Source organism: Temnothorax americanus, unplaced genomic scaffold, assembly GCF_048541705.1.
Source record: "Temnothorax americanus isolate GAGA-0224 unplaced genomic scaffold, ASM4854170v1 Scaffold18, whole genome shotgun sequence".
NCBI classification, from domain to species: Eukaryota; Metazoa; Arthropoda; class Insecta; order Hymenoptera; family Formicidae; genus Temnothorax; species Temnothorax americanus.
The window spans coordinates 1,057,501-1,083,082 of record NW_027509318.1 but is presented as its reverse complement, the minus strand read 5'-3'; the positions used below and the strand labels follow the sequence as shown (position 1 = coordinate 1,083,082).

The 25,582-nt window shown below is 41.5% G+C and overlaps 2 protein-coding genes across 3 annotated transcripts in view; one reads left to right on the top strand and one right to left on the bottom strand.

The window, feature by feature from the left end:
- The first annotated feature begins 1,594 nt into the window (after positions 1–1,594).
- Positions 1,595–25,283, top strand: Gbeta13f (guanine nucleotide-binding protein subunit beta-1). Of its 2 annotated transcripts, none has more exons than XM_077404086.1 (7): positions 1,595–2,192; positions 13,022–13,572; positions 15,258–15,403; positions 15,674–15,967; positions 16,327–16,528; positions 16,672–16,888; positions 17,062–25,283. In XM_077404086.1, the coding sequence occupies exons 2-7, from the start codon at positions 13,516–13,518 to the stop codon at positions 17,166–17,168; spliced, it is 1,023 nt and encodes a 340-aa protein (XP_077260212.1). In that variant the 5' UTR covers positions 1,595–2,192; positions 13,022–13,515; the 3' UTR covers positions 17,169–25,283. The 2 variants fall into 2 exon arrangements, with proteins under 2 accessions (XP_077260212.1, XP_077260214.1); XM_077404088.1 differs by lacking the exon at positions 1,595–2,192 and adding an exon at positions 9,102–9,782.
- A 144-nt stretch (positions 25,284–25,427) lies between these two features.
- The window catches only part of LOC143896336 (uncharacterized), a 6,030-nt gene continuing 5,875 nt past the window's right edge, over positions 25,428–25,582 (bottom strand). Inside the window, 1 exon segment of the mRNA XM_077404145.1 lies at positions 25,428–25,582. This exon segment is cut by the window's right edge and continues 249 nt beyond it. The gene's annotated coding sequence lies outside the window, so the exon portion shown is untranslated.

The window sequence follows — 25,582 nt, the reverse complement described above, 5'->3', positions numbered from 1 at the left end:
TTGTATTTTTTTATAAAAAGTGAAGTTTGAGGAAATGAGAGAAAATTGTCCATATTAATCATATAGAAATGTAATAATCGTATATGTATACAGTTTGCTTATATATGTATATAGAATATTGTATAATTCAATTTCAATTTTACTTTTTGTAAAAAAAAAAAAAATTATTTATAAAATTATTTTTTTAATTAATCTTATTATTTTTCCGATATACGGATAGAGACTATATAAAAGAGAGAAAACATATATGAACATATTTTATGGAAATTTATACATATATTTTTATATAAAAAATTTGATATAAACGGGCATATAACGATTAATTGTTCCTTCTATTCGCCTTCCACACGATCACTTACCTTGGCATATTATACTCGAGATAAAATAAAATAAATGGCCGCGTTCAGCAGACACAACTGTTGAGTGTCGTCTTATCAACGCGCTACGCTGATTTAATGCGACTTGTGCGAGAATACGATAGAAAAGTTTACATATTCTTATTACACGAACGTAAATAAAGAAATTTTAAATGCTTTACAAAGTTGTAAATAGGACGTTGCAAATGCGATTCGTATATTTAAATACGTAATTCGAAACATTTTTCTTCGACACTAATAATCTACGCTATTGTCAAATCAGAAGCGCATATATCTGCCGGTGTGAGAACATTTTTACAATAAACGAAATTTTGATTAAACGAGGGAATGTCGATGTCGCCGCGCCGGCGATCCCCGGGACGCGCAACTTCGCGGTCATCGCGCGGTCTCTGTCGGAGAACTTGAGAGCCATTTGTGAAATCGTCGGTACGACAAAGAGAAGCGCGCGGATACCTACAGGAATTGGCTATCGCGGCCAAGATACCGAGAATTCACGACTTTATCAGCGTATCGAGACGAGAGATCCCCTTCACTGGAGTAAAATTTTCTCCTTTTTAATGACGTTTCCTCGCCTTTCAACGTACGCCGCATTATCACGTACCGCACGAGCGACGTATTCGCGTCGCGTTGCTCGAAAATGAATAGCATTAATCACATTAAAAACTATCGCGTGACGCGTATAATTTCGATGTACGGAAACATTTTAGAAACGGTAAGATTGCGTCGTACTCGCGTGAAGGAAGGTTTCAATTTCGCACAAAATAAGATACGGCGGTCACGTATCGCCAGTGCCAGTAATCGAGCGGCCTTACCTTTCGAACCGTCGGACCGTCGCACCTGTCGACGCCGGATGTCCACGGGCGCGGGCCTCTCGTCCTCGTCCGTCACGTCGCGCCGGCCGTGTCGGAGCGGAACAGGCTTCTACGGACGCGATCGTCTCTCTCTTGTTTCGACGCCCGCGTAATTCACACGAAACTCGTAGAACGCGACCGCGAAACAAACTGAAACCTAACCTGAAACGCCTGTCTAGCCCTAGCCCAGTCGACAGAGTCCGAAAAAGCCGCTGAAACTGGGCTAGTCGGTCGTCGGCCGGCCGCGCCGGTTGCGTTTGAAAAGTAACGAATCAGCGAATGGCGAAGCCGGCCGGCGTCGGGCGAGTTCGGCGGCGCTCGGGAATCGTCGGTTGCCGGCGCTGCGACTCGCGGCCGTACGGGGTTCACGAGAGTCGAAGCACGGAGCCCCGCCCTGCCTGCCGCCTGCCAGATCCGTGAAGGAGCAGCAGCAGCAGCAGCAGCAGCAGCAGCAGCAGCTCCGCTTGCCTCGTTCCGAGTTTGAGTTTCCGTGTGTCCGGTGTCGTCGAATGAAAACAATCGCCGACGTTCGGCCGTCGTGCGTCTCGAGAGACGTTTCAAGCTGCGCGTCTCCCGCGATCGCGCGCCGCCTCGGCTCGGCCGTCGCGATAACGCGTAGCGGTTAGCGGTCACGGCTGCCTTCGGTCGCCGTCGTCGTTCTCGCCGTCGTGGCCGTCATCGTCGCGTCGTGCACCGCGACGATTAACCTTAAAGAGAGCGACGGGTGCAGTGGCGGTGTTTCCCCTCCGAGGAGGTACGACGAGTAAACTCGAGTCGCCGATACTCGAGGCGAGGAGGTGCGACGAGGAAAGTGCGTAGTCATCGATGTGAGAGCCGAGCAGCCGAGAACGACGAGGAAGAGCGGAGGGAGCGAGTGCGAAAGGGGAGAGCGAGGGACGGCGGACAGGCCGAAGCGTCGCAAGCCGGGAATTCCGACGACCGCGGCTCCGTCAGGGAGCTCCAGGTGCGTAAAGTTTTTGCTGGCTCGGCGTTCCGGGCTCCTCGCGCGGACTTCCGGATGCGCCGCTCTTATTCCCGGCCGGCCCTTTCGCGCGACTCGATAACCGCCGCGAGCCGCGAGCCATCATGGCGGCCGCCTAGGCCTACGCTCTCCGTCAAAATCTCGCCGTTCGTCGATAAACGCCGACTCCGGAGATCGCGACAGCGGAGATCAGCCTCGTAAATTCTCGCGGAATTCTCCGACGAAACTCTCCGAATCCGAACGAAGCCTTTCGCGCCCCGTGCGAGCCTGCGAGAGATCCGTTTTCTTTTTACGCTCCGCGATAGCCGTTCCTGGGTCCGCGACTCTCGCCCTCGCCCGTTTCACGCGGTCGTAGCGCTACGTTTACGACGCTCATCCGCGAGGGGATCGGTCTCGCCGCGCCGCGTCGGCGACCGTGTCCGGAAATAGATTGAGCGTCGCGCGATTACGTGGGTCTGGATGCATTATCGATGGGACCATTGATTGCAGCGGATCTCCACGAGATTGGCGCGGAGAATCGCGTGTATTCTAACCGCGATGAGTCAGAGTCGGCGATAACGAGACTCTTCCTGCGTGCCCGGTGACTTTCCTCGTCGTAGCTCGTATACGGATATTTGTGAGGGCCGTCGCGAAACGTCAGTGAAAATATGTCGCTTCGTTAATTCGTGTTTTCGCGCGAAATCGTTGGAATTTTTCCCACCCAGATGTGACAGCTCCTTTGATCGGTATCGACGCTATCGTTATGAGCTAATTTATTATTTTTATTTATTAATAATTATTTATCGATTTTTTTACTTATGTTATAGTACTTATTCGCATAATTCTTGCAAGTTTTTTAAAACGAATCGCAGCATTATTCTAAATTTTTTACATCGAGTAACGTAATATATTCGCAAAGAAGGTGGATTGCCTTGACGAGCCGCGAAATTACGCGGCGGTTAATTTTCGACGTTCTCGTCTTGAGGAATGTTTGCGCGTCGCACCGTCTCGGGCACGCACCGGTTTTGCTTCGGCGGAGCGACGCCGTATGACGTTTGTTTGACGACGACTCGGGTTATCTCGCGGCGCGCAATGCGCGTAACGCGAGTCGCTTTGCATAATATATGATGTTCCCTCCCGCGAAAACAAAGTTCGTCTCTTCGCGGAGTATAACTAGCGAGAGTTGGATTTTCGCGGTGTAAGAAACGCGTAGGAAACCGAAGAGGGAAAACGTGCCCGCCGTCGACGAAACTTTGCGGCGAGATTGGCAATTGTGACGCTGTTCAATTTAATCGGGTAGGACTAAGCTCGGTGTAATAATTGAGGAGACGAGATCGCTAATTAAAAAATTATGGCGTTTTCTTGTTTGAGAATGGATCGAACGATGTGGCGATCGCGCACGTTGCTCATATGTTAAAAATAGAACCGCTAAATTTAATGGAAATGTCACGAACAAGTTTATATAGAAATCATAATTATAGGAGTGATAAAAAGTGGTTGAATAACGTGACTGCAATGATCGAGTATTTCTCGCTCCTGCTAAGATTAACTCTTAACCGGTAACTGGTAGTTTCCGCTGAACCTTTCGCGAGATATTCGTTCTGAGAACGGAAAGCGTGACGCAACGCGAGATCTCTGAATTTTCTTACATAACGAGTGGCGATTATGTTCGACTTTTGTTAGCGTTAAACGATATACCTTGCTGAATTCGCATTTTTCGCATTTATCACAAGGTAATATATATATTTTTACTACGGGCCTTGTGGCGCGAGCAACTTTATCTTCAGCTTAGTAGTTTAATATATTTCAATTCTGCATTCTCTTCCATTATTCTCTCTCGATACTTCGATAAACCTTCTTTAAATACCGCAAAAAATTCTGACGTCCACCGGATTACCTGATGGAACCATTCCATCGCGCGATAATTAGCTTTATCATTGGAGACAGATCTCTTTCTCTCCTTTCTTTCTTTTTACCGTATTTATCACCAGAGTTTTTATCGCGGATTCTCAACCGTCTCACTTACGATCGTCCGACAGGGAAAATGACGCCCAACAGCGAAGAAAGGCGTAGCGCGATCCTTCTTATACGAGAGTGATCTTTGGCATTTCTCGGACAATAAACCTTAAACGACGGGTCGTGGGTTAATGATCGCGATAAGTCGAGAATAAGGAAAGATAGACGATCGATAGTAGGCGGGCGAGCCGTTGTTGCCCGTCGTAGCGGGTGCGTCAACGTTGAGATCGTTGGGACTCGAGTTTGGCGCGACAGACGAGGAGAAATGTTCGGCGACGTTCCGATCTTGGTATGGGGCAACGGGAGAAAAAAGTTTCTCGCGACGCGTCACATTCCGCGTCTTGTAATTGGCCGGCCAATTGCCGGCCGCAGCTGTCTTAATCGGTTTTAATTGCTTCGGAATATAAAGCCGTTGTCGCGCGCGCGCGCGCGCTAAAGACAAGTGGTGTCTTGAGTTCAGTTGACAGCGTTCCACTTGAGACGCGTCGGCGATGATATCGGCGTTATCGGCACTCCCGATGGAGGAATCAATTGCGTGTCGCGATAAATCGTTCATGTTTCCGCAATTCCCACGAGATTTCATCGGAACGCAATGCGCGTTCGATGAGAAACAAGTTTCGCGAATTTTTCCGTATATATTAGCGCATAGTAAAACTAGTAACGCATCTCGTATCGTTCAGTTACATTCCTTTAGTTCTATTTATAGGACTATGTATAGGAAACCCTGAATTATTCCGTAAAGTCTGTCTTGACGTAAATCGATTCTTGGTTCTGGAGTCTTTGGTCTCTCGAGATGTATCTTCCGGGAAGTTTCGCAAAATTTATTCCAGCGAATTAGATTAATTCCGGTAGCATTGGATTTCTATTTAACGAAGGCGTCTCTGCCGCTATCCCTTTCACTTTGTATTGCAAATCGAACATTGTTCTCGGTTGCGCGATGTTTGCGTAGGACCCATCCAGGGCCGCTGTTACTCTATTCGCGTGTGGTTCCGGTCCGTGTATAATTTCATCATTGCGGGGCGGATAACGTCACGTGTGCGCCGAACGGCGGTGGCGACGATAAGCTTTGTGCGGATGCTTCTCTCCGATAGAAAACACCCGACGGGTCCCTTAATAGCGATCGCGGCTTACGGGACGGTTAGTAGGTCGAATGCGAAAGGGTCGACGTGTTCGAGCTGGATGATGTGTCTCGTAGTTAAACCCTTCTTTACACGGTAAAAAATCGTGCGTCCAAATGTTAAAATTTTATTGCGTTACCAAGATTTGACTATTATTTCAATGTAAAATTAACATACAACCAGCTATGTTATTATTTTCGTAATATTTTCATGTGTTATATTAATGTCAGCGTGATAACTTAACGCTTTATGTATGTCATTTGGAAATTGAATATTATTTTGAGTTCTTTTAACATAATTATTTCAAAAAATCAACGTGCCTTAAAGTTATTTTAAAGCCATAAACAAAAGTTAAAGTAAATCTTCAAATAATCGTAAACTTTGACATACAAAATAATCAAATTTACTATACGATCAAATGTTCGAAACAACATTTCTCTTAAGTTGAAATAACTATCGTTTATTCAAATATGTTATATCGACATTTTTTACAAGTTATTTTTACATTATACTTAAAGTTAAAAGAACAAATATATAAATGTAAAATATAGTGTCAATAAATCAAAATTTCTAATTTGTCATAAAGTAACGCACGACGAATGAGTTATTTTAACTCGAAATTTAGAGTGGACTTTCTGGGACATTTGAAAAATGTTGCGCGTAACATTTTATTTTTTACTGTGTAGTCACTCCGTCGCCGGCCCTCCTCTCCTATGGGCTCACGTCCTGTTTTATCGTGCCCTTTTCTGTTCCCTCCCTGACAGCCGTCGAGATGTCGGCCCTTTTTGTAGAGAGACAGTTACTTGGACGTGAGAAAAATAAGCAGTGGTGAAAAAGGACAGAAACAGTTTGTTAGTTTAATAATTGTCTTAATAATAATTTCCCTCGTGCACTGAGGTTCAATTTAAATTGTGTAAATTGCTTTTGTTTTTCCGCGGAATTTTACATTGCGAACAAAATATTGTCGCTTATCTCGAAGTTTTATACAGTGGTTGTTACATTACGCGAATTATCTTAAGCAAAACTGGGACACTGCTGACACTTGGAAAAAATCTCACAGATGCGTTTTATGCGGTTAAACGATTCTTCTTGGCACGCCTAATGACGTCATGCGACTGCATTAAACTAGGACAGAGTTTAACGCTGCGAGTTCTACTGCAGCTGCGGCGTATTTGGTCGCGATAAAGTCGTCAGGATGCGATTATCGTTGGATTTAGTCCCTCGCAGATTTCGGTAAACTCGATTCACGGAGCTTTCCTTGGTGGGGAATCTGGCTCGTCGCGAAAGTCGTCGGGCTCGGACTTTCTTCTCGTGACACTATTTTCATTCATAAAAGTAGCACCGGCGATTTCATTTTCTAGCACAGAACCACGTTCGCGGTATAAATGCCGTTCATTGATGTCGATGCTGCACGATCAATATTGTACACCAGGCCGCGTATTGAATGTAATTTACACGGTCCAGTTGCCTCGCATGCGACCAATCGAGAGTCACATGCGCATTTAGACGTGCATTTATCTTCGACCGGACGGTGTTTTTTCTTTTTTAATTAAAATCAAATACGTTTTATCGTCAGCCTTTTTTTCGAGCAGCTCCCACGCGATGACACTTAAAAAAAAAAGAAAAAAAAAAGGAACGTCCCGTTGTGGATATTGCATTAGGTCCTAATATAGAAACGAGGACGCGTTCGTCTCCCTCGGCATCTAGAAATTAGCGGGCAATCTGCAACGCCACGCGGCCTGCTACTCCAGGTTACTTTCTGACGTCATCGCCTACCTCTTGACGTCATTCACCTGTATCTGCCTCTCACCTCGTCGCGTCGCGTCGCGTCGCGTCTCGGGAGATGTGCCGCATCTCCCCCACCTAGGATTCGATGACCTAAACGTGTATCGCACTTGCTACTTCTGTCTCGCTACTTCGATGAAATAACGAGACGAATGTTACTAAAAAAAAATATGTACGCTCAAAAAAGCAAACGAGTGCGAGTCGCAGCTCGGGCGAGCTTTGATCGATCGATCGATGCACTTGCGTCACGGCGTATTTTAAGACGTCGATGATTCCGTGCCAAAGTGTGAGACGTTAGCTCTCTATGGACTATAGCGTGAGTTCAAACTAACGAACTGTTACTTGGAAGATTTAATTTCGGAGAAAGGTGAGCGGCAGTCCCTCCATTATTAATTTACTTCCGTCAAGACAAATATACGTACTTTGACCAGACCGAATCGGGATGTGAAGTCCGGGGGCGAAACTCAATCGAGCGACCATGAAAGTCGGGTCGTATCGGGTCAGGTAGAAAATTACGGCACAAAGGTTCGACAATGTCGGCTTACCGAACATGAGGATGATAAATCATAAAGCGATTAGCCAAGTAACCAGAAACATAGGACGGCAGGTGTAACGTCGGTGAACCTGCCGGTCTGTCGACCAACTGTCGCTCCGCGGCACTCCGCGCGCGTTACTGCCCAACTCCCCTTTTACACCGGTGCTCCAAAGAGCGGTCGTTTGCCAAAGGCATCGGCTACGAGTATTCGCCGTGGGGTTGAGTACTTGGCAGCCCCGCGGTTGTGTACGGTCGGGCCGAGACGCAACGGAGGAGAGGCCGGAGAAGCGAAAGAGCGAGATCGTTGCATTGGACGTTGACCCGCGTGGCTCAACTGTTGCTCCCATTCGCGCATCCGGGAGTCCGCCGAAGGGAGACGACCTAGGGAAGATTTGATAATGGACCGAGTTCTTCCGCCGGGCTCTCGAGTGTTCGTCGCGCGAACTTAGCCCGGAGAACGGCTATACTAATGAAATTCGTGGCGCATTGCGAGCAGTCATTTCTCGCGCTCGACGCTGCCTTTTTATCGGAGATGTCAAGAGCGAATTCCGATTCTCTCAAGCGGACAAAACCTTGGTTCGGGTGCGTAGATTTAGTAAAAAGGACAGTAAAAAGTTGTTAATAAGTGTTCAGTCTCGAGATCGAGCCAAACGATAATGAAACGTGAAGTATGTCGAGTGTATTGAACTTGAAATGTTGCTGGGCCTTAAAAACTTTTTAGAATTCTATTTGAATAAAATTTTAGAAATTATTTTTTAAATCGCCGAGAAATTCGTACGTTAAGTTATTACAAAGGCATTTTGTAAAGAAAGAAAGCGGTATATTTTATATCCTTTTTGTTGCGAAAATAATCTTTTCGTCGTTTAAAGACCGAGTTCGATTCGGCATTGACTGTTGCCGGCTGATGCTTGGCACGTTGCCATCTGTCAGCTACGATACAACGAGCTATTTTGAATGGTAGTATCGATTTGAACCAGCTTCACTTTTCGATACGGTGATTGACCAACGTCGATTCAAGACTAATCTGCGTTTCTGATCTGAACTCCGATTGTTATCGCATCCCTGATTGTAATCGACAACACGCGTCATATCAATCATCGCTGCATCTCTTTAGAACGATGGGCTATGTTTTATCTTCAATCTTGTTTCATTTGTTGTCATTGTCATTAACTTGGACGGCGTAATGAAATAGATTAATATAAGTATTCCCCGGTCAACGATAACCGTGCGTCGTCTTCTTTTGCATTGCGATGATTGGCCGGCGACTGTTTTCGATTATTGGATTGTTGATTGTTGTTGCTGACGACAGCAACGGCAGCAGCTCGTGCAGCAACCTGTCATCGTCGGCAGCGACAACGGCGTCCTCTTGACGCCACAGGTCGGACGGTCGGTACGGCGCCAGCGTCGTCTCTCCCACTTCCCGGCGACTCGTCCTCCCGGCCGGCCTTCTCTTGAAACCACGTCCTTCCTTGGGTGTGGTTCGAGATCGTCGAGACGTCGTCCTTTCCGTCGACGAGTCGCCGGACTTGCTTTTCACGCGGCTAACCGGGTTTCTCTCGTCCTAACGTCGGCGGGGTACGCGGTGCGCGAGGTCCGCGATTGCAAGGACGATCGCGCAGCGAGAGCGGGCGAGTCGAACGAGTGCAAAGGGTGTGCGGATAGAAGAGAGAAAGATTGACGGCAGCGGCGAGTGGGGCGAGCTGCAACGGCGACGTTCATCGATTCGCGTTGCGCTTTCACGGTTGCGTGCGAAACGCGACGGAAAAAGCGGGTGCTCCTCTCGCTGACGTACGTGCGTGCGTATACGTGTTCCTCCGCAGTGCCCCGCAAAACCCCGCGATTCGCGATTCCGAGTGGTACCTGGTACCGGAAATAAAACCGCGGCGCCAGCCCCTTCAAGGTTCTCCATCGTCGGAGAAGAGTTTTGTTTGCGCGATTTGCGTGTCGACGGGCGCAACCTGGCGGTAACGAGCGACGAGGCTTCTAACGGGGTTGTACGTCGTCTGCTTCGACCTGGTGGTGGTGGTGGTGGTGGTAGCGACGGTGGCGGTAGTGGTGACTCTTTCACGAGAGGTTATGTCGCTGCGGCCTCGATGACGCTCCTCTGACAGCAGTGGCGGTGACGGTGGGACGGACCGAGTGAGTTCCATCGATGCGTATAAACCTCCCTTTCCATCTCGACGCCCTCGTGAGCGAGGACGTCGTCGTCTCCTTTTTTTCTCTCCTCTTTTTTCCTCCCTACCCTCGCCGATCGAAGCCGTCGCGGAATTCTTGCTGCTCGCTATTAGTTAGCCGGGACAATGGCGCGCGTCGTCGGAGAAAAGCGGAAGAACGATACTACGTGACGTCGTTCTTCCCCGTTGTCAATAGCACCCTTTCTCGTTATCGATAACGCGCAAAAGCCCCGAAGTTTCCGTCGACCTTTGTATTTTGGTCCCGCGACTTTGTCGCGTGAGGCGACCGTCGATTATTCATCGATGACGTTCTTATGCAGGTTGCAAATACCGTTCTAAACAATCTAAACGATAGAACTGCACTTTATCTAACGTGCACGTTTCTAATTTCTTCGTTTTCGAATAAATATCTTCCAAGCAAAAATGAATAAAACGTAAATTAACTTCCCGAATGATCATTTTATCTGTGAAGCTGCATGAAAATGCCGGTCTCACTACTCAGTTTTATCAGTTGACTTTATCTTTCTTTCGCTTTATACATCGATTTATTGAAAACCAGTACACGACTTTTGTGCTATTGTTATTCTTTTCTTTTATTGATGAGCGCTAATCTTATCAAGTTTTTATGTGACAGTCTATTTTACTGAATTCAATAAAAAAATTTAAATTTTTCTGACTCTTGATCATCCAATTTGCTTTTTCTGTGAGAACTCGTAATATAAGACATGAGATAACTTGCGATAAGAATTTGTGATATAGCGCGAAAATATATTTCCCACGATTTTGTTCTTCTTTCCTTAGCTGCTTGCCAGATTTTTTCTTAAGCATTAAAATTAGCACGGTCAAGTTAATTCGCGTTGTGTATCCTAGTTTTCAGAAAAGTGCTTGTTTTCCAGTCTCATTTTGCGCGTGCGTCCAAGTTCGCATTCGCTGCCAGCTCCATTCGGAAAATGAGAACACCTCGCGTTAGATCGACAATTCTCGGTTTCCCCGGGTCACAAGATCTCGCGGAGGTGAAGGACGCCCCGCGGATCTTCGTATCCGTGATTGTTCGAACACGATTTGTTACGGTAATTTGTGAATGGCATGATAGGGAGAGAACTCTTACGACCAGGATTACGTAGTATTTGAGAAATGTCCGCTTTTCTCTCGCGGGGGGAAATTTTTCAACATTTGTGGCGTCGCGTCGATAAATTCGGAAGATCTGTTTATCTGCATCTAAAAAAAAGTTGGAGCGAAAGTAATTGATTATTATTCATTCATTCTATCGTGTGTTAACAAAGGGAATATTCCGCATTTTTTAAATGTAATCTTCACATCTCTCTATTTGCAAAAATCGTAATAAGCATTATAATTCTGATTTGAAAATATTTTTTAATAGGGACATTTTTTCCATTATTTTGTTATTCTCAACAAAATTAATAAAATATTTTGAATATTAATGAAATATTAGAATATAATAGACAAAAAAATTCCATGGAATTCTGAATAAAGAGATTCTTTTAAATAATGAAAAATATCGATGCATAAAATAATTCTCCAAATATATCGATGTTATATAAATTTTTTCCATAGTAATGGAAAAGCGCGACATTTATTTTTCCAACGAAACTGGATGGCGAAAATCGTGATGTAACTTATTTGAAATGAAAGTGGCAAACACACACGTGTCAGTACTTTTCAGTCAATTATCGGTTTTCCGAGTTTATCGATATTACGTTGCAGTAACTAGTCGCACCAGCGTCAACCGATCGCTCGTCACCGTGACGGTGATGCACGTCGCGCGGATGACGTTTTTCTCGACGAAAAATACGCACTGACGAGAACTCGAATCTCCGGAGTCGCGAGAACTCGAAGGGGAGAGAAGTCGCGATAAAAATATCAATGTGCGCCATACAACCAAAATATTTTTAGCGAGGCGATAATTATATATATATATATATTTTTTTTTTTTAATATATTCGACATGCGTGTGTATGCATGATAAGAGAAGCGCTCTTCCATTATTTTTCTCCGAATCGTTTTAATTAAAGTCGTCTAAGGCCGGATCCAACCAAGCGAACGAGCGAATGAACAAGCTTGCTTTGATGAGTGCGAAGTGCGATGGAATACATTTCACCTCTTTTTGGTACATGAAAGAGAAAAGCTCGTTATACTCATGTTTGTCGTAATGTTCGTTCGTATTTGTTCGTCCTAGCTTGATTTGGATCTATTTTAACGTGATTTATCATTCATCAGTGTATACACTATCCGTGCACCGATAGTACAATCTATGAATCTTTTTCTTCAATGATAAGATACTCCAATTTATCAGTTATATTATTTTTTCTAATTATAATTATTTTCTATGCGATGTACAAGTTTTAAAATGAAATGTTGCAATCATTAATATGTAGCAGAGCTTCTCTGATTTAATATATTTTTGCTTCTCTCGCGGCAAACATAGTACCTTCTTCAATACGTGAGCGATACGAATCATTACGCGTATCTGGAAATAACTATTTATTTTTACTGGTGTGTTACATTTGAAAGCGGCACGCGTGCCAATTAGTGAGCCATACGAGCCAAACTATGATACAGCAAGCATATTTAAGTTAGAAATTACAATTTATCATTATTGTATATATATAAGTATAAAATATATGTATAAATATTTAATAGTTTCAGTAATATTTTCATATTATCTGACTCTTTAGACTTTCTTCAGGCGTAGATTTTTACGACACGCATGCATAAAGGCCCTATATTTTGTGCCGCGTGTAAAATCAACGCGATTATCTATTGCTGTCATGCCTGTCATTAAGAAACCGCTGTAATTCTCGGAAGACGTTTGCGGAAGACGGCTTAGGCATGCCGCCTGTTCGTTTTACTTGAACGATCATCAAATACGTTAAAATTGCGCGTCACATCCGCATGAAACATAACGTTCCGTTCATCATCTGCGGTATCATGATATATGGATTATATAGCACGGCCTCCAATTCAACACCTTTACCTTCTTCACGGGATAAATCTTAACGTCGTGGTGAAGCAACGATGACATTTATAATTATTTTATATGACTTGATAACATTTTCAAAAGGATTTAAGTATTTTTTTGCGAATCAAAGATACGAGCGATATTATGAATAGAAATACTTTTTAGGCTCTGTTTGTTAATCACTAATCAGTTGTGACTGACCGACTTGATATTTTGTGTTTCAGAAGTGGCAACGGTTTCGTCGGGAAGTATCGAAGTTGGCGCGAGGGGCGGAGAAGTCAGCTGTGGTCTGGCTCTGGTGGTAGCGGCGGAAGCGGAAGCCGCTGCAGTAACGAAGGCAGGGGGCGAGGAGGTGGGGCCGGGTGAGGCTGGTGGTAGTCCCGATTTATTTAGGAGGAGACGCAAATTTTATCCTTGTCCCCATTTTTATTTATCTCCTTTTCTTTTACCTCTCACCTTGCCTTACGGGAGTGATAAGTTCGGGGGCGTTCGCCACCGGCCATCAAAAACGCTATCGACGGCGTGACACCGGCCCCGCATTCAGCCTTTCTCCCGCAGAGAGTAGGCATCGTAGACAGGAGTTATCGCCATCCGTCATCATCGTAGAAATTGCGTTCTGAGCTCTTCCCGACAACTTCTCTCGCACGCGCGACGTCCTAGTATATCTCGGACCCGTTAACGGGTGCTCATAAGGCACGCGCGTCATCTGCCAGACATCATGAACGAGCTCGAAAGCCTTCGTCAAGAAGCGGAGACGCTGAAGAATGCCATTCGGGTAAGTACCCGCTTGATCCTTGCTTCGAGGTCATTGTTTCTTTCTCTTTAACTCATTAAAAAGTGTGTACATTTTAAAAATATTTTTAATTTCAAAACATTACGAATAATTTGTTAACTACCTTATTGCTATATATATATTTGCGTTTATTGAAATAAAAATTTATTAAATTATTTGCAATTATATGTCAAATATATAATCCATTAGTAATGCAACACGCTAAACATTTTAACCCTGTAAAGTAAAGACTCTTAAGAGAGAAATCAACATAATTGGATCTTTTCCAACAAATTTGATCGAATCGGCTAATTCCTTTCTTACACCAGATTTTGCAATTTTACGTAACTCTTTTCCGGTTTTCTTTGCTCCGGACGTTAAAGTGGCTATCGTAAATTTTAACGATAGAGAGATATTTTTTTATGGCGAATGACTCCATATAGTTGTGAGAACATGGAGCCGGGGCTAGTGGTGGTAGTAGTGTGGTGGGGTGGTAGGGCGCGGCATAACCGTCGCTTCTCTGATCAATACGCCACCATCCCTCTCTCCCTCGCTCCATGTCTTGTTTCTTCTCTCGATGTATTCGTCTCTCTTTCTTCTCTGCTCCCTTTCCTGCCCTCCCCTGTTATACATGTATAAAATGCACGCGCGCTCGCACGGTATGCGCGGAAATATGCGCTTACCGATGGAAGAAAATAACGCTATCGACCTTGTTTGTTAATTGTTTATGACGCGTACGATTTTTTTTTATCATGGCTTATTAAATAAAATCACCAATATGCGTAACGGATATGTATGCCGTTAATGCATATCTAAAATATTTTTTTAATGTATAACGATTTTTTGATATCAATTGATTGATAATAAATGATACTTTTGATATTTTTTTATCAGTATCATACAATTAATTTATCTGAAATTATTTTATCGAAAAATAAATATCAACATCGGTTAAATATACGGTAAGTTACGATAAAAATGTATTATAAAACGAATTGCGGAGTAGCGCGGTCTTATTTTAGAAATCATTTAACAATGGTCTTGTATATACATCTTTAGTATATCTTTAGCACTAAAGGCAAAGAGTTATATTCAATATACTCTAGTATTAAGTCACTTTAAGTACTACTGTATTATAATTCAATTTTAAAGGTCAGTCCAAAGGCAGTGCGGCATAATATCAGAGTAAAGACACGCGAGCACTGACAATTCAACGAAATTTTATTTCTCATCCCACGTATTTCCTTTTTCTAATTCCTTGAATTTCATGAAAATTTTCAGCATTTTATTTAATTCAACAACATATTCGGCCGTGATCGTCGTTTGACCTTTTGTGCTAAACTCGTGTATACGCGGGCATGACATTAAACGAAGTTTTCACGTGGAATTTATTAAATTTTTGCGACGATGTGTATTCACTATACGGATGTGTGTGTTCCAATTAAGATGCTGTTTCAACGTGAAATCGCGAAACTTTAATTATCATTGAATAACATGGCGGTGTACAGATAAGATTTCCTCGTCATACTTTACTTACGCGGCTAACAATAACGAATAATTACATGCGATACGACGGTCTCTTTCTTATCACGAGCTTTCTTATCGTAAGCTTTATCGCGTGTGTTAGGGATCAAACGCTAGAAACAGATCCCGACGCAAATTTACAAATTTGTGATCTCATGCCGCAGGATGCCAGGAAAGCAGCATGCGACACGTCCTTGGCCCAGGCCACATCGGGCATGGAACCTATCGGTCGCATACAAATGCGAACGAGACGTACGCTTCGCGGTCACTTAGCTAAAATTTATGCGATGCACTGGGGAAGTGACTCGAGGTATGACGTTAAGTGCAAACACGATGATTCGATGACGATTAGCAAAACTGTTGGTCATTTTAACGTGAAATTTTAGTAACAGTAGTAGTAGTGAATTTTGAGATGGAGGAAGATTTAAGAAAATAGAAAAGTACATATTTATAGATTGAAATAGATCTTTAGTTTACGATATTCTAAAATATGATAGCCATACAAAATTATTCAAATAGAGGAAATTTTTTTTCATTGCGTTAAATTTTTATCAGTGTACATTTTATTTCTTATGCGTAGGAACCTAGTCTCCGCATCGCAAGATGGCAAACTGATCGTTTGGGATAGTTATACTACCAATAAAGTTCACGCGATCCCATTACGGTCATCATGGGTAATGACTTGTGCGTACGCTCCCTCGGGTAGTTATGTAGCGTGCGGTGGATTGGACAATATCTGTTCCATCTATAGTCTTAAAACTAGGGAAGGGAATGTGCGGGTGAGCAGAGAACTTCCGGGTCACACTGGATACTTGTCCTGCTGTCGATTCTATGACGACAACCAAATCGTCACCAGCTCCGGCGACATGTCTTGGTAAGTATTACCTAGAGATTTATAACAGACGACCGGGGAAATTACTCTATGTGTAACAATAAAAATCCTACATCCTCTATATTCTAAACCGAAAATTTCAATATCTCTCTCGCTTTATTCGTCTCTTATATTTTCTAATTCAGAAGAATTAAAGTATCACAAATACGTTTACGTAATCGACGTACATTTTATGAAACGCAAATCATTGCGTTTAGCAAATTTAATAAAAATATATTGAAAGTGACAAAAATTTAATTTCCTTCTCCTTTTCCTACTCCCAAATCTTTTCCATCATTGATCTTGATGAAGACTCCTGAAGATTATGGAGCGAACTAGAACGCTGAATTGTTCTGATCCAGTGCTTTATGGGACATCGAAACCGGCCAGCAGTGCACCTCGTTTATCGGGCACACTGGCGATGTGATGTCTCTGTCGTTGGCACACGATACACGCACTTTCGTGTCTGGTGCGTGCGACGCTAGCGCGAAGTTGTGGGACATTCGTGAAGGCTCCTGTAAGCAGACCTTCCCGGGTCACGAGAGTGACATAAACGCCGTCACGGTGAGAGACGTTAAGATATTACGTTAAAAAACTAGAAGAACTATCGTTTCGTAACGGTAGTATCATTGCATTTTCGAGAAAAGTTTAGTTAAGGTTTTTAGTTAAGGATTAACTTATTTAATTTGGACATATTATTTTCACAGTTCTTCCCGAATGGATACGCTTTCGCGACGGGATCGGACGACGCGACCTGCAGACTTTTCGACATTAGGGCGGACCAGGAACTCGCAATGTACAGTCACGACAATATCATTTGCGGTATCACCAGTGTAGCTTTCAGCAAGAGCGGTAGATTATTGCTGGCGGGCTACGACGATTTTAACTGTAACGTTTGGGATTCTATGAAGACGGAGCGAGCTGGTAGGTTGACGGTATTTTACGAGTCTCCTTAAGAGAGAAGAGAAATTTTATTCGAGGCCCTTCTCTCAATAATTATTTTCATGTTTGCTCTTTCTAACGATTTTGACCGTTGGAATAAAAGATAATGTAGTTTTTACTATTTTTAAAAAATATTTGCCATGATTGTTTCCTAGGAATTCTTGCTGGGCATGACAATCGCGTGTCTTGTCTTGGCGTAACGGAAGACGGCATGGCGGTAGCGACGGGCTCCTGGGATTCGTTCTTACGCATTTGGAACTAACTTGGGGCTCTCTCCAGGACGTTCCTTCAAAGAACCAACAGTCAACCAATTTACAGCATAAGAATCAAGTACCACCATCTGACTACCGAGCAAGTCGACGTGCCGGCAGCCACGACGCTGGCAAAAAATCCGCCAGGTTCACCGGAGTTGACGCTGATCAGAAACTTTGGATGCCGGATTAGCAGCAGTAGCAGCAGCAATGGCAGCAGTAGCAGCAACAATAACAATTACGATCGTATCAAGACCCATGATAGCAGCGACAACAGCAACGGCGTCGATTTCAAGAACGTTTTGGATTGTGGTGGTAAAAAAGATTCCCGCGGCAAGCGCATCGTAGTTGACTTGACTTGGCGACGTGGTAAAGTCGGCGATAAGGACCACGAATATCAACGCTTCTAGGAAGAATTGGCTCGAGTTGTGCGGCAAAAGATCGCGCAGCGAAGGACGAGATGTAAGAATGGAGAATGAGCGCCTGTCAACAAGGCCGACAGTTAAGAACTCTGCGGCATTAGGCGCGCACTTTCTTTTTATCCTCCCCTTTCTCAAGGACTTTCTTCGCGAACCTTCGAGAGGCACGTGCTGTTTCACTTGATAGTTCTTTTCTCACGGGGGTACTCCTAGTCGAGGATTTCGAAGTTCGAAGGACGACAATCTCGCGCCGACGATCGTCAAGAGATTTCCATCTCGAACCAAGGTTCAAGCGTTCACTGCCGAGGAAACGTTATCAACGGTTACTCCGGCGGTTAGCTACAGATTATTTCTACCATACGCGAAACGAGATTTTATCGAGCATGATACGATACGTAATCGTAATATTGCGTCGCGACTCAAAGATGAGAGAGACGAGCACAGCCAAGCTCACAATAGTCCCGTAATGATGCGTTTGAGTTTATATGGCGCACATTGAACGCACATGTATCGATGGAGATTCACGACGCGAATTGCATACACCTGCACGCGAAAACGGAGGAACGGCGCGGATCGTTCAGCAGCCTCGAGATACATTTAATTCGCATATACTCGTCACGCGAGCTTTGCCCTCGTGCACGAGCACCGAGTGATCGAGCAGAAAAGAGCGTTATATATACATATTGCATATAAAATGAGATGAGATGATCACTTTTCTTACCATAAAATACGCCGATTTCGCACCACTTACTATTATTACTATTACTAGCACCACAACCCTCTCGATTGATTTCGTAGATATATCGTTATTTATTTTGTATAGACCTCTGCCATAGGCCGCTCCGCGTCAATGTTTTTTGCGAGTGCAAGAGCGACTGAGCATGTTGTAAAAGAGATCGAACGAGAGAGTTGTGAGAACGTGAAAGTGAGAGCGAGAGACGCGCGGCCAATTGTCAATCAAAAAAAGAAAACGAGACACGAAATGCGTGGATAAATGAAACAAATGCTGAATATATATCATAGTTGCTCCTTCGATAAATAATTCGATTCATCGGGACGTTGACGTTCGCGAGAGAAGTACGAGAATTCGAGGAGCGATATATTAGAGTTCGGGAGAAAACAATAGTTTCGTCTGCTTTTGCAGCGCGAACGCGTTAAAATCGTATGAAATGACTGGCCAGCGTAAAGTGTCGAGTACGTTTAATGTAATGTGTAATCGTTTAGTTCATAGCGTCTATACCTGAACCTTCTCTCCCCGTCCTCTATCCAATTATCTCAGATTATGGCGAGAAGGTGAAGAAGAATTGATCCCCGGCTGTCGTCTCGGCGATATCTCTTCCCCACTGTCGATTGAACGCCAATCAATCCTCGTGCACGAGGCGGGCACGTGCTCTCGATCGAAAGAGTCGTGCTAAAAGTACCTTTGAAATAGGACCCAAAGAATCCCAGGCTAATAAAAAGGACCGCGAGACTAAGCTTTCTCTCCTCCTCTTGTCATTATTATCTTTTTTGATACTTTTTGTTTATCACATTTTGTTTGTCACGATCTTTTTTATAAATATGTAAGTACGTATTTTTTTCGATAGCTTTTTTTATAACTTTCACCTAATATCCCTTTTTTCCGCGCTGTCACTACTTATCTTCCCTTCCTTTCATCTCCTACCTGTTCTGTCCTTTTTTTGTCAGAAGTAAATGTTGAAACTGTGTATGCATTTAAAATAATATTAATGATAATAATTATAATATTAATATTAACGATGATCGTAATTTATAATTATTAATATTTAATATATAAGTACATAAAATCGATGGTTTTTCTTAATATTGCAGGATTATATGGTCCAATCGCCTTCCGGCAACCACGTTCCAGCAGTGTTTTTTAAATTTCTTTTTTTAAGAATTTTGTACATTTACCACACACACACACAAATATATGTAGTTAATTGCGTGATGCGCTTTTTATTTGTGGTAAACGAATACCTTAATTCGATAGGAGTTCCATGAATCTTTGTTTTAATTACGAATAAAATATATAATTTGTATATACGAAAAGTTGTTGTGTATCACGATAAAAATTATAGGATGCGTCGGTTGCTAAAATCGAGAAAATTGAGAGAAAATACGTGGATTCCGGAAAGCGACTATCGAAAAATTTCTTTCCCAGTGAAATAAAAAAAATGTAATCTGGCTATGGAGCAAGCGAGCATTAATCTCCGACGATTTTCGAGAGATGTTGCAAACTTCGAACATTCAAATTTCGTAAAATCGGTTTTTTTTAGACGTATGTATAAAAACTAATCTCGCTTATATACGTGCTTTATACTTGTTAGATATCAAACGGGCAAAAGATTTTTCTCCGTCTCGAAAGAGAAGATCCTTGTTCCTTCAATTCTTTGTATTATTAAGAATTCTTCCCAAGTTCGATGCGTTAAAAATGCGAGATAGAAATGCGAGTAAAGCGCCCGCTTTTCGATACTTACAATATAACTTTGAAACGAAAGAAGGAATTATCTTAGAGCAGAGAATTACGAAGGAATAGGAAACTTTAGTGAGCAGACTAATGGAAACAGATCTGTGCTTTTTGCATTTCGCGATTCCGTGGCTTCCCCAAGGGGGCTCTTTCTCCTTTTTGTACCTTGAAGCCTGAAACGATATGGTTTCTTATTTTTGGTACAAATATGAAAAAAGTCTTATTATTCGGCGAGTAACGTAAAATTGACAAATTATCAAGCCTCTAGTCATATTGATGGTATGCGCGTAAAAAATGAAAGAAGACCAGCAGGTAAAACTGTGTAAGCAGAAATAATTTTTTTAAACGTATCCTTGTTCGCGCAAATAAGCTTGCGTATGTTGACTTTAACTGTTTAATTTATTTTTTCTTTTCGAAAATATGGCACACATGGTAGATAAATTGCGACGCAGGAGGAAAAATCACGGCATAAAAACAGACAGCTCTGATGAAATCAGCCTTTTCTTTTCCTCTCTTTTTCGTGCTTTTAAGAATATAAAGAAAATAAAAATATTTGGAAAGAATCAAACGTGGCGTTATTTTTCCGTTATTTTTTTTTTACCGCTTCTTTCCCCGCTTTCTGTTTCCTCCTTTTGTAAGTGACACATTCGCGTGTCTTATGATTTCGTTATCCTGACATTGTTTTGCGTTTTGGTCTTAAACACGAGGAACCTTCTTTTCTTTCGCTACGTATTCGTTAATATCGTAAAACAGTGGCCCTGCTAAGACGAGGTCCTACAAGATTATGGCGTCCGATATTGGGTCCTATTTCAATTATAGAATAACCACGTCACTAGTGTATACGCGTACATGTAGTTAAAAAAAAAGGAAAGGAGGAAAGAAAGGGAAGAAACGTGAAGAATGTGCCGACGACACTTTCGTGACTTGTTTTACGATGGACGACGAGAAGCCGTCGGGAATACTGCCTCTTTCAAGTTATTGCACAAAAAAAAGAATACATTACGATATATATAATCCGTGTATTATACATAAAACACACATTAAATAACGTGCAAGCCAATGTTAAAGTTTAAAAAAAGAAATACGCAAGAGGACGTGGCCGTGTGAAACGACTAATTGTAAGACGTGGAGTGAAAAGTGTATCGATGAAGATCGAGTGAAGATTATATCGGTGAACATTATTCGATAGGAATGTACATTCACTCAACAACTGAATATTGAGAGCGAGACACGTCTTTACTGTTAAATGGTAGATAGTTACAAATATTTCATCACTTTTTTATATATAAAAAATATATATACGTATATAAATAACGATAATTAATCACTATTGACGGTTAGCCTAGGTCATTTGCCTATAGTCACTTCGCCACAGAGGACATTACCACGAGGCACGTGAATATTCGAAGTATTGATTTTCTTCGTTGATAAATCGTTTCTTGTTTACGACATAATATAATTACGTTATATCTCGTGGATGTGTCCCTGTCGCAGAATTCATCATCATTCGTATGATAGGAAGAATTGTTTCGGAAGAGATCTGTTGAGGAAAGACGAATTTCGTCGAGTTATAGCGATGGATAATAATTATATGAATCAGGGATAAATTTCAAAATTTTTTTTTACCCTATTATCAAATCATTCCATTCCATCTAAATGTTTTAAATATGAAGAGAGGTGTCTGTACACATACAAGAAATTACATTTATTTCTGTTGTAATGAATAATTATGTTGTCTTTCGATATTACATTTTTATTTGAACTTTCATCGTAACGTATTGTCCAATAATACTCTGCAGTAGAAAAGCTTGCGCGAAAATTAATCCAGTACTAATTATTTCGAGCACAAAAGTTATCTGTCCGCTTGATTGGCCATTGGATAGATCGTTCAGATAGAAAAATAAAATAAAAGTATCTTTTTACACATTATATATGCATACACACACATACACATAATTACATTTTTATGCTGTAACAAGCTACGTTGGCTTTCAATATCGCATCTATTTACTTAAACTTTCGCCGGAAAATTTACCAAAGTAATATGATATCCAAGATAACATTCCGCAATAGTGAAATAATCTCACGCGAGGAACAACCTAGAGATGATTTTTTCGATCATATAGAAGTCATCTACTCACGTTCATTGATCATCAAATAGATCAGACGTAGAAAATGGAGCGATGTAACCCGTTTATTATTGAATATGATTGAAAGGATGCAGTTTTGCGTATAATTAGAAATCATTAGAAGTTACCTCAGAACGTGATTGTATCTATTTCTCCTGTCTTGCGGCTTTTAAAATGACATGAAATGAAAATCGCGCCGGACGAATAGGGGCGTTTGATTAATTATTTTATTTCGAAAAATTGCGTAAATTGTATATAATGAACGAGTACGTGAAAATCGCTTGGCCCTCTCTCTTGTGCGTTTTTCTCTGTGCAATTTAAGATCACGGGTACAACGGTATAAATTCGAACATATCTCAACGTTCCTATAATAAAAGGAAACCGCGATAAATTGTTTTCACGAGAATATCGTTGCAAGTAAATAAATGTTTTAAAAATTTTTATTTGTTATTTGCGTTTTGTTGTAAAGAAGCGCTCGATTGATATGCTCAGAGAAACATCCATCGCAAGCCCGTGTCAAGAAAACGACGAGTATAACGAGGGCCACGTTTGCATAGTGTTCGATAATATATTTTAATTTTAATGTCCTAAGTCATTATAGTTATCGGCGAGTTTTTTTAAACGCAGATACGTAAATATACCTAAGAGGATGTGCAAACGCAAATTCTTCTAAGCGAATTTGAGCTTTTGTTACTTCATATATTAATAGCGTGAACTCGATTCCCCTTCACAGCGTTTCTCATTAACATATTCGCGTGATTCGAAATTCTAATGAGAGAATGAAATTTTTATGAACTTCATCACTGAGACGTTATGGTTTTGTAAAGTTTTCTTTAGACACGCCTTAAATCGTCTAACGATTTTTACGTGATTTTATCGTAAATCTAGTGTTACGAAAGTCTGGTGCATTCGATCTGCAATCATGAAGGAGAAAAGCGAGGAATTGGTGAACTAGCTGTATTTTTGTGCACTTTAATTTTTTCACGTTTCTTAACGTAATTAAATATTGACGAGACGGTGTATAATAATCTTATTAAAAATAAAAAAGATATATTTTAACAAGATAGTTAATGTCATTCATCTCAACGATATTCGGAACATGTCTTTGGACTAAAAATATTGTTTCTGCATTTTTTTCTTCATATAAAATTAATAGAGATAAACAGTACACAGTTGTTGGCCACTCTACTGAATGATTGGCCACATTTTTAAAAAATTAAAGATTGTAAAGAAATACAATTAAAATGTTTTTAATTATGAATACAAAAATATTTAATACTCTTTTTTAAATATTTTTGTATTTATAATTAAAAACATTTTAATTATATTTCTTTATAATCTATAATTTTTTAAAATGTGGCCAATCATTCAGTAGAGTGGCCAACAACTGTACTGTTTATCCCTATTGCTTTATTTACCTTTTTTCCATCTTTAGTTTTTCGCGATGTTACAATCACAATCTTACTTATAAAACAATTATAAATCAAAGTACAAAGTTTGTCAGAATTTATCCGCGAAAACTTATAAATCGCGCTCTTTTATGAAATAAAAATGCATCGCTTTTAATTATTAAGTTACGACGAAGCTTCGTCTGAACCGGGAACAAGTATGAAAAAAGTATGAAGGAAGAAAGGAAAGCGAGGGAGGATTTATTTTTATTGCATCAGAGCAAAAGACTGACGCGTTTTTCAGTGTCAAAGTAATAAACAATCTCTTGTAATAAAAATCAAATTGCAAAATAAAAAAAATGGAAATGCGACAGGTGTGACAAAGTTTTGTTGCTTTTACTTCGTGATTGCAAATTAGGGTAACCGACATTAAGTCTGGTACTGCATCGAGGACAATTGCTTCTTTTGTATTCTCGTTTGAGAAACAAAGCGGGTAATAAGAAGCATGTTTTCCCATAAAGGCGCCGTTCGATTTTGATATCGACGAAACTGTACGTATTCGACGATGAAGTTGACGACGACCCTACAATAAGGGACAAAAGAAAGAATAAAATCAGTAAAAACTTTCCAATTTTTGGAAAGAGAAACTTAGTACGTAAGATACTCTCTGTAACAAGCTCTGTAATGTAAACCATAAGTCGTAAGGTGTAAGGACTGTAACGCATTAAATAATCATTAACCACGACGGTTAACAACCATAAATATGATCGCGATAACGATACGATAGTACGAGGAGATAAACCCAAAGAGGCGTGCAAGTGTCGATAAAGAGCCGATCGATGAATGACGACAAGAGTCACACATTCGCACAAACAGAAACTTAATCCTTGAATCGTCGCGCGATTCTCTCATTCTCGATCATTGATCCGCTCTTAGTTGACACTCGATACGTTCCGAAGAATAATTTACAATTATAGGGAGCAAACGAGAGTGCGAGCGAGAGAGAAGAAGCGCACGAGAACTCATAATACTACATAAGGGTGGTGAGTGTGAGGAGAAGAAAACAAAGATACAAAAAAAGAAGAAAAAAACAAACGAGATACCAAATTTGATTTTTGCGTGCCTGTGCGAAGGAGCGAGATGATATATACGTGCATATTTATAAATCTATTACTATAAACGATCCTAGCGGAAATGTAATCCTTACGTTTGTTTGGGACGAAGGAGGGGTATACTATACATTCGTATATATATCCCCTGCATAAATAAAAAACGAAATGGAGTACGTGAAGACGGGAAGTGATAAAGACGAAAGAAGTTTGACGACGAAGGGGGAACAGTTTCGTTACACGCGGTATCATTATTCTATATGAATATATTATAATATCAAGAGCTTCTTGCCAAGTGACAAGGTGATAGCTTCTGCAGGAATAAGCGATCCGAGATCCATCTGGGATCTGTTTGGAAGCCATAGGCTGACAAGAAAGAGAGAGGGAGAGAGGCGGCGACGGTAAAGATATAATATATTTAATAACGTGACAGAGATTACCATTTCTTTCGCGTGCGACCGGTTATCATTGCACATAATTACGGATTAATTATTATTACTATTATTAATTATTATGGTTCATCGACATCACCGCCATCGTCATTATTATGATTATTATTATTATATAATTGATGTGAGTGTGGACACAAAAATAAAGTGTACGTAGAAGAAGGTCGACCCATTCCACCACCTGCCGTTTCTTTCGAACAAAGTTTCAAAGTTCCCGCATTTAAAACGAGTCTTGAAGGTAACACATTTATTTCAAATAGAAAAGCAAGAGAAATATTGAACATTCTATGAACTTAAAACTAACGAACGTTATATGTCACCTATAACAAATACTCCGATCGCGCGAAAACCTATTCCCTCAAAAGTCAAATTCATTCTTGGTTTTACAATTTGCCCTCGATCAAGTACATTAACGTGCATCAAGTAACTGCGATTGTTTATTTAAGAATAATATAGTAAAA

Bases quoted from the DNA above. Each gene is read 5' to 3' on its own strand.
- Gbeta13f (XM_077404086.1), top strand. From the start codon at position 13,516: ATGAACGAGCTCGAAAGCCTTCGTCAAGAAGCGGAGACGCTGAAGAAT. The intron at 15,404-15,673 runs GTATGACGTTAA...TCTTATGCGTAG, and splicing joins CACTGGGGAAGTGACTCGAG to GAACCTAGTCTCCGCATCGC. The intron at 15,968-16,326 runs GTAAGTATTACC...GTTCTGATCCAG, and splicing joins AGCTCCGGCGACATGTCTTG to TGCTTTATGGGACATCGAAA.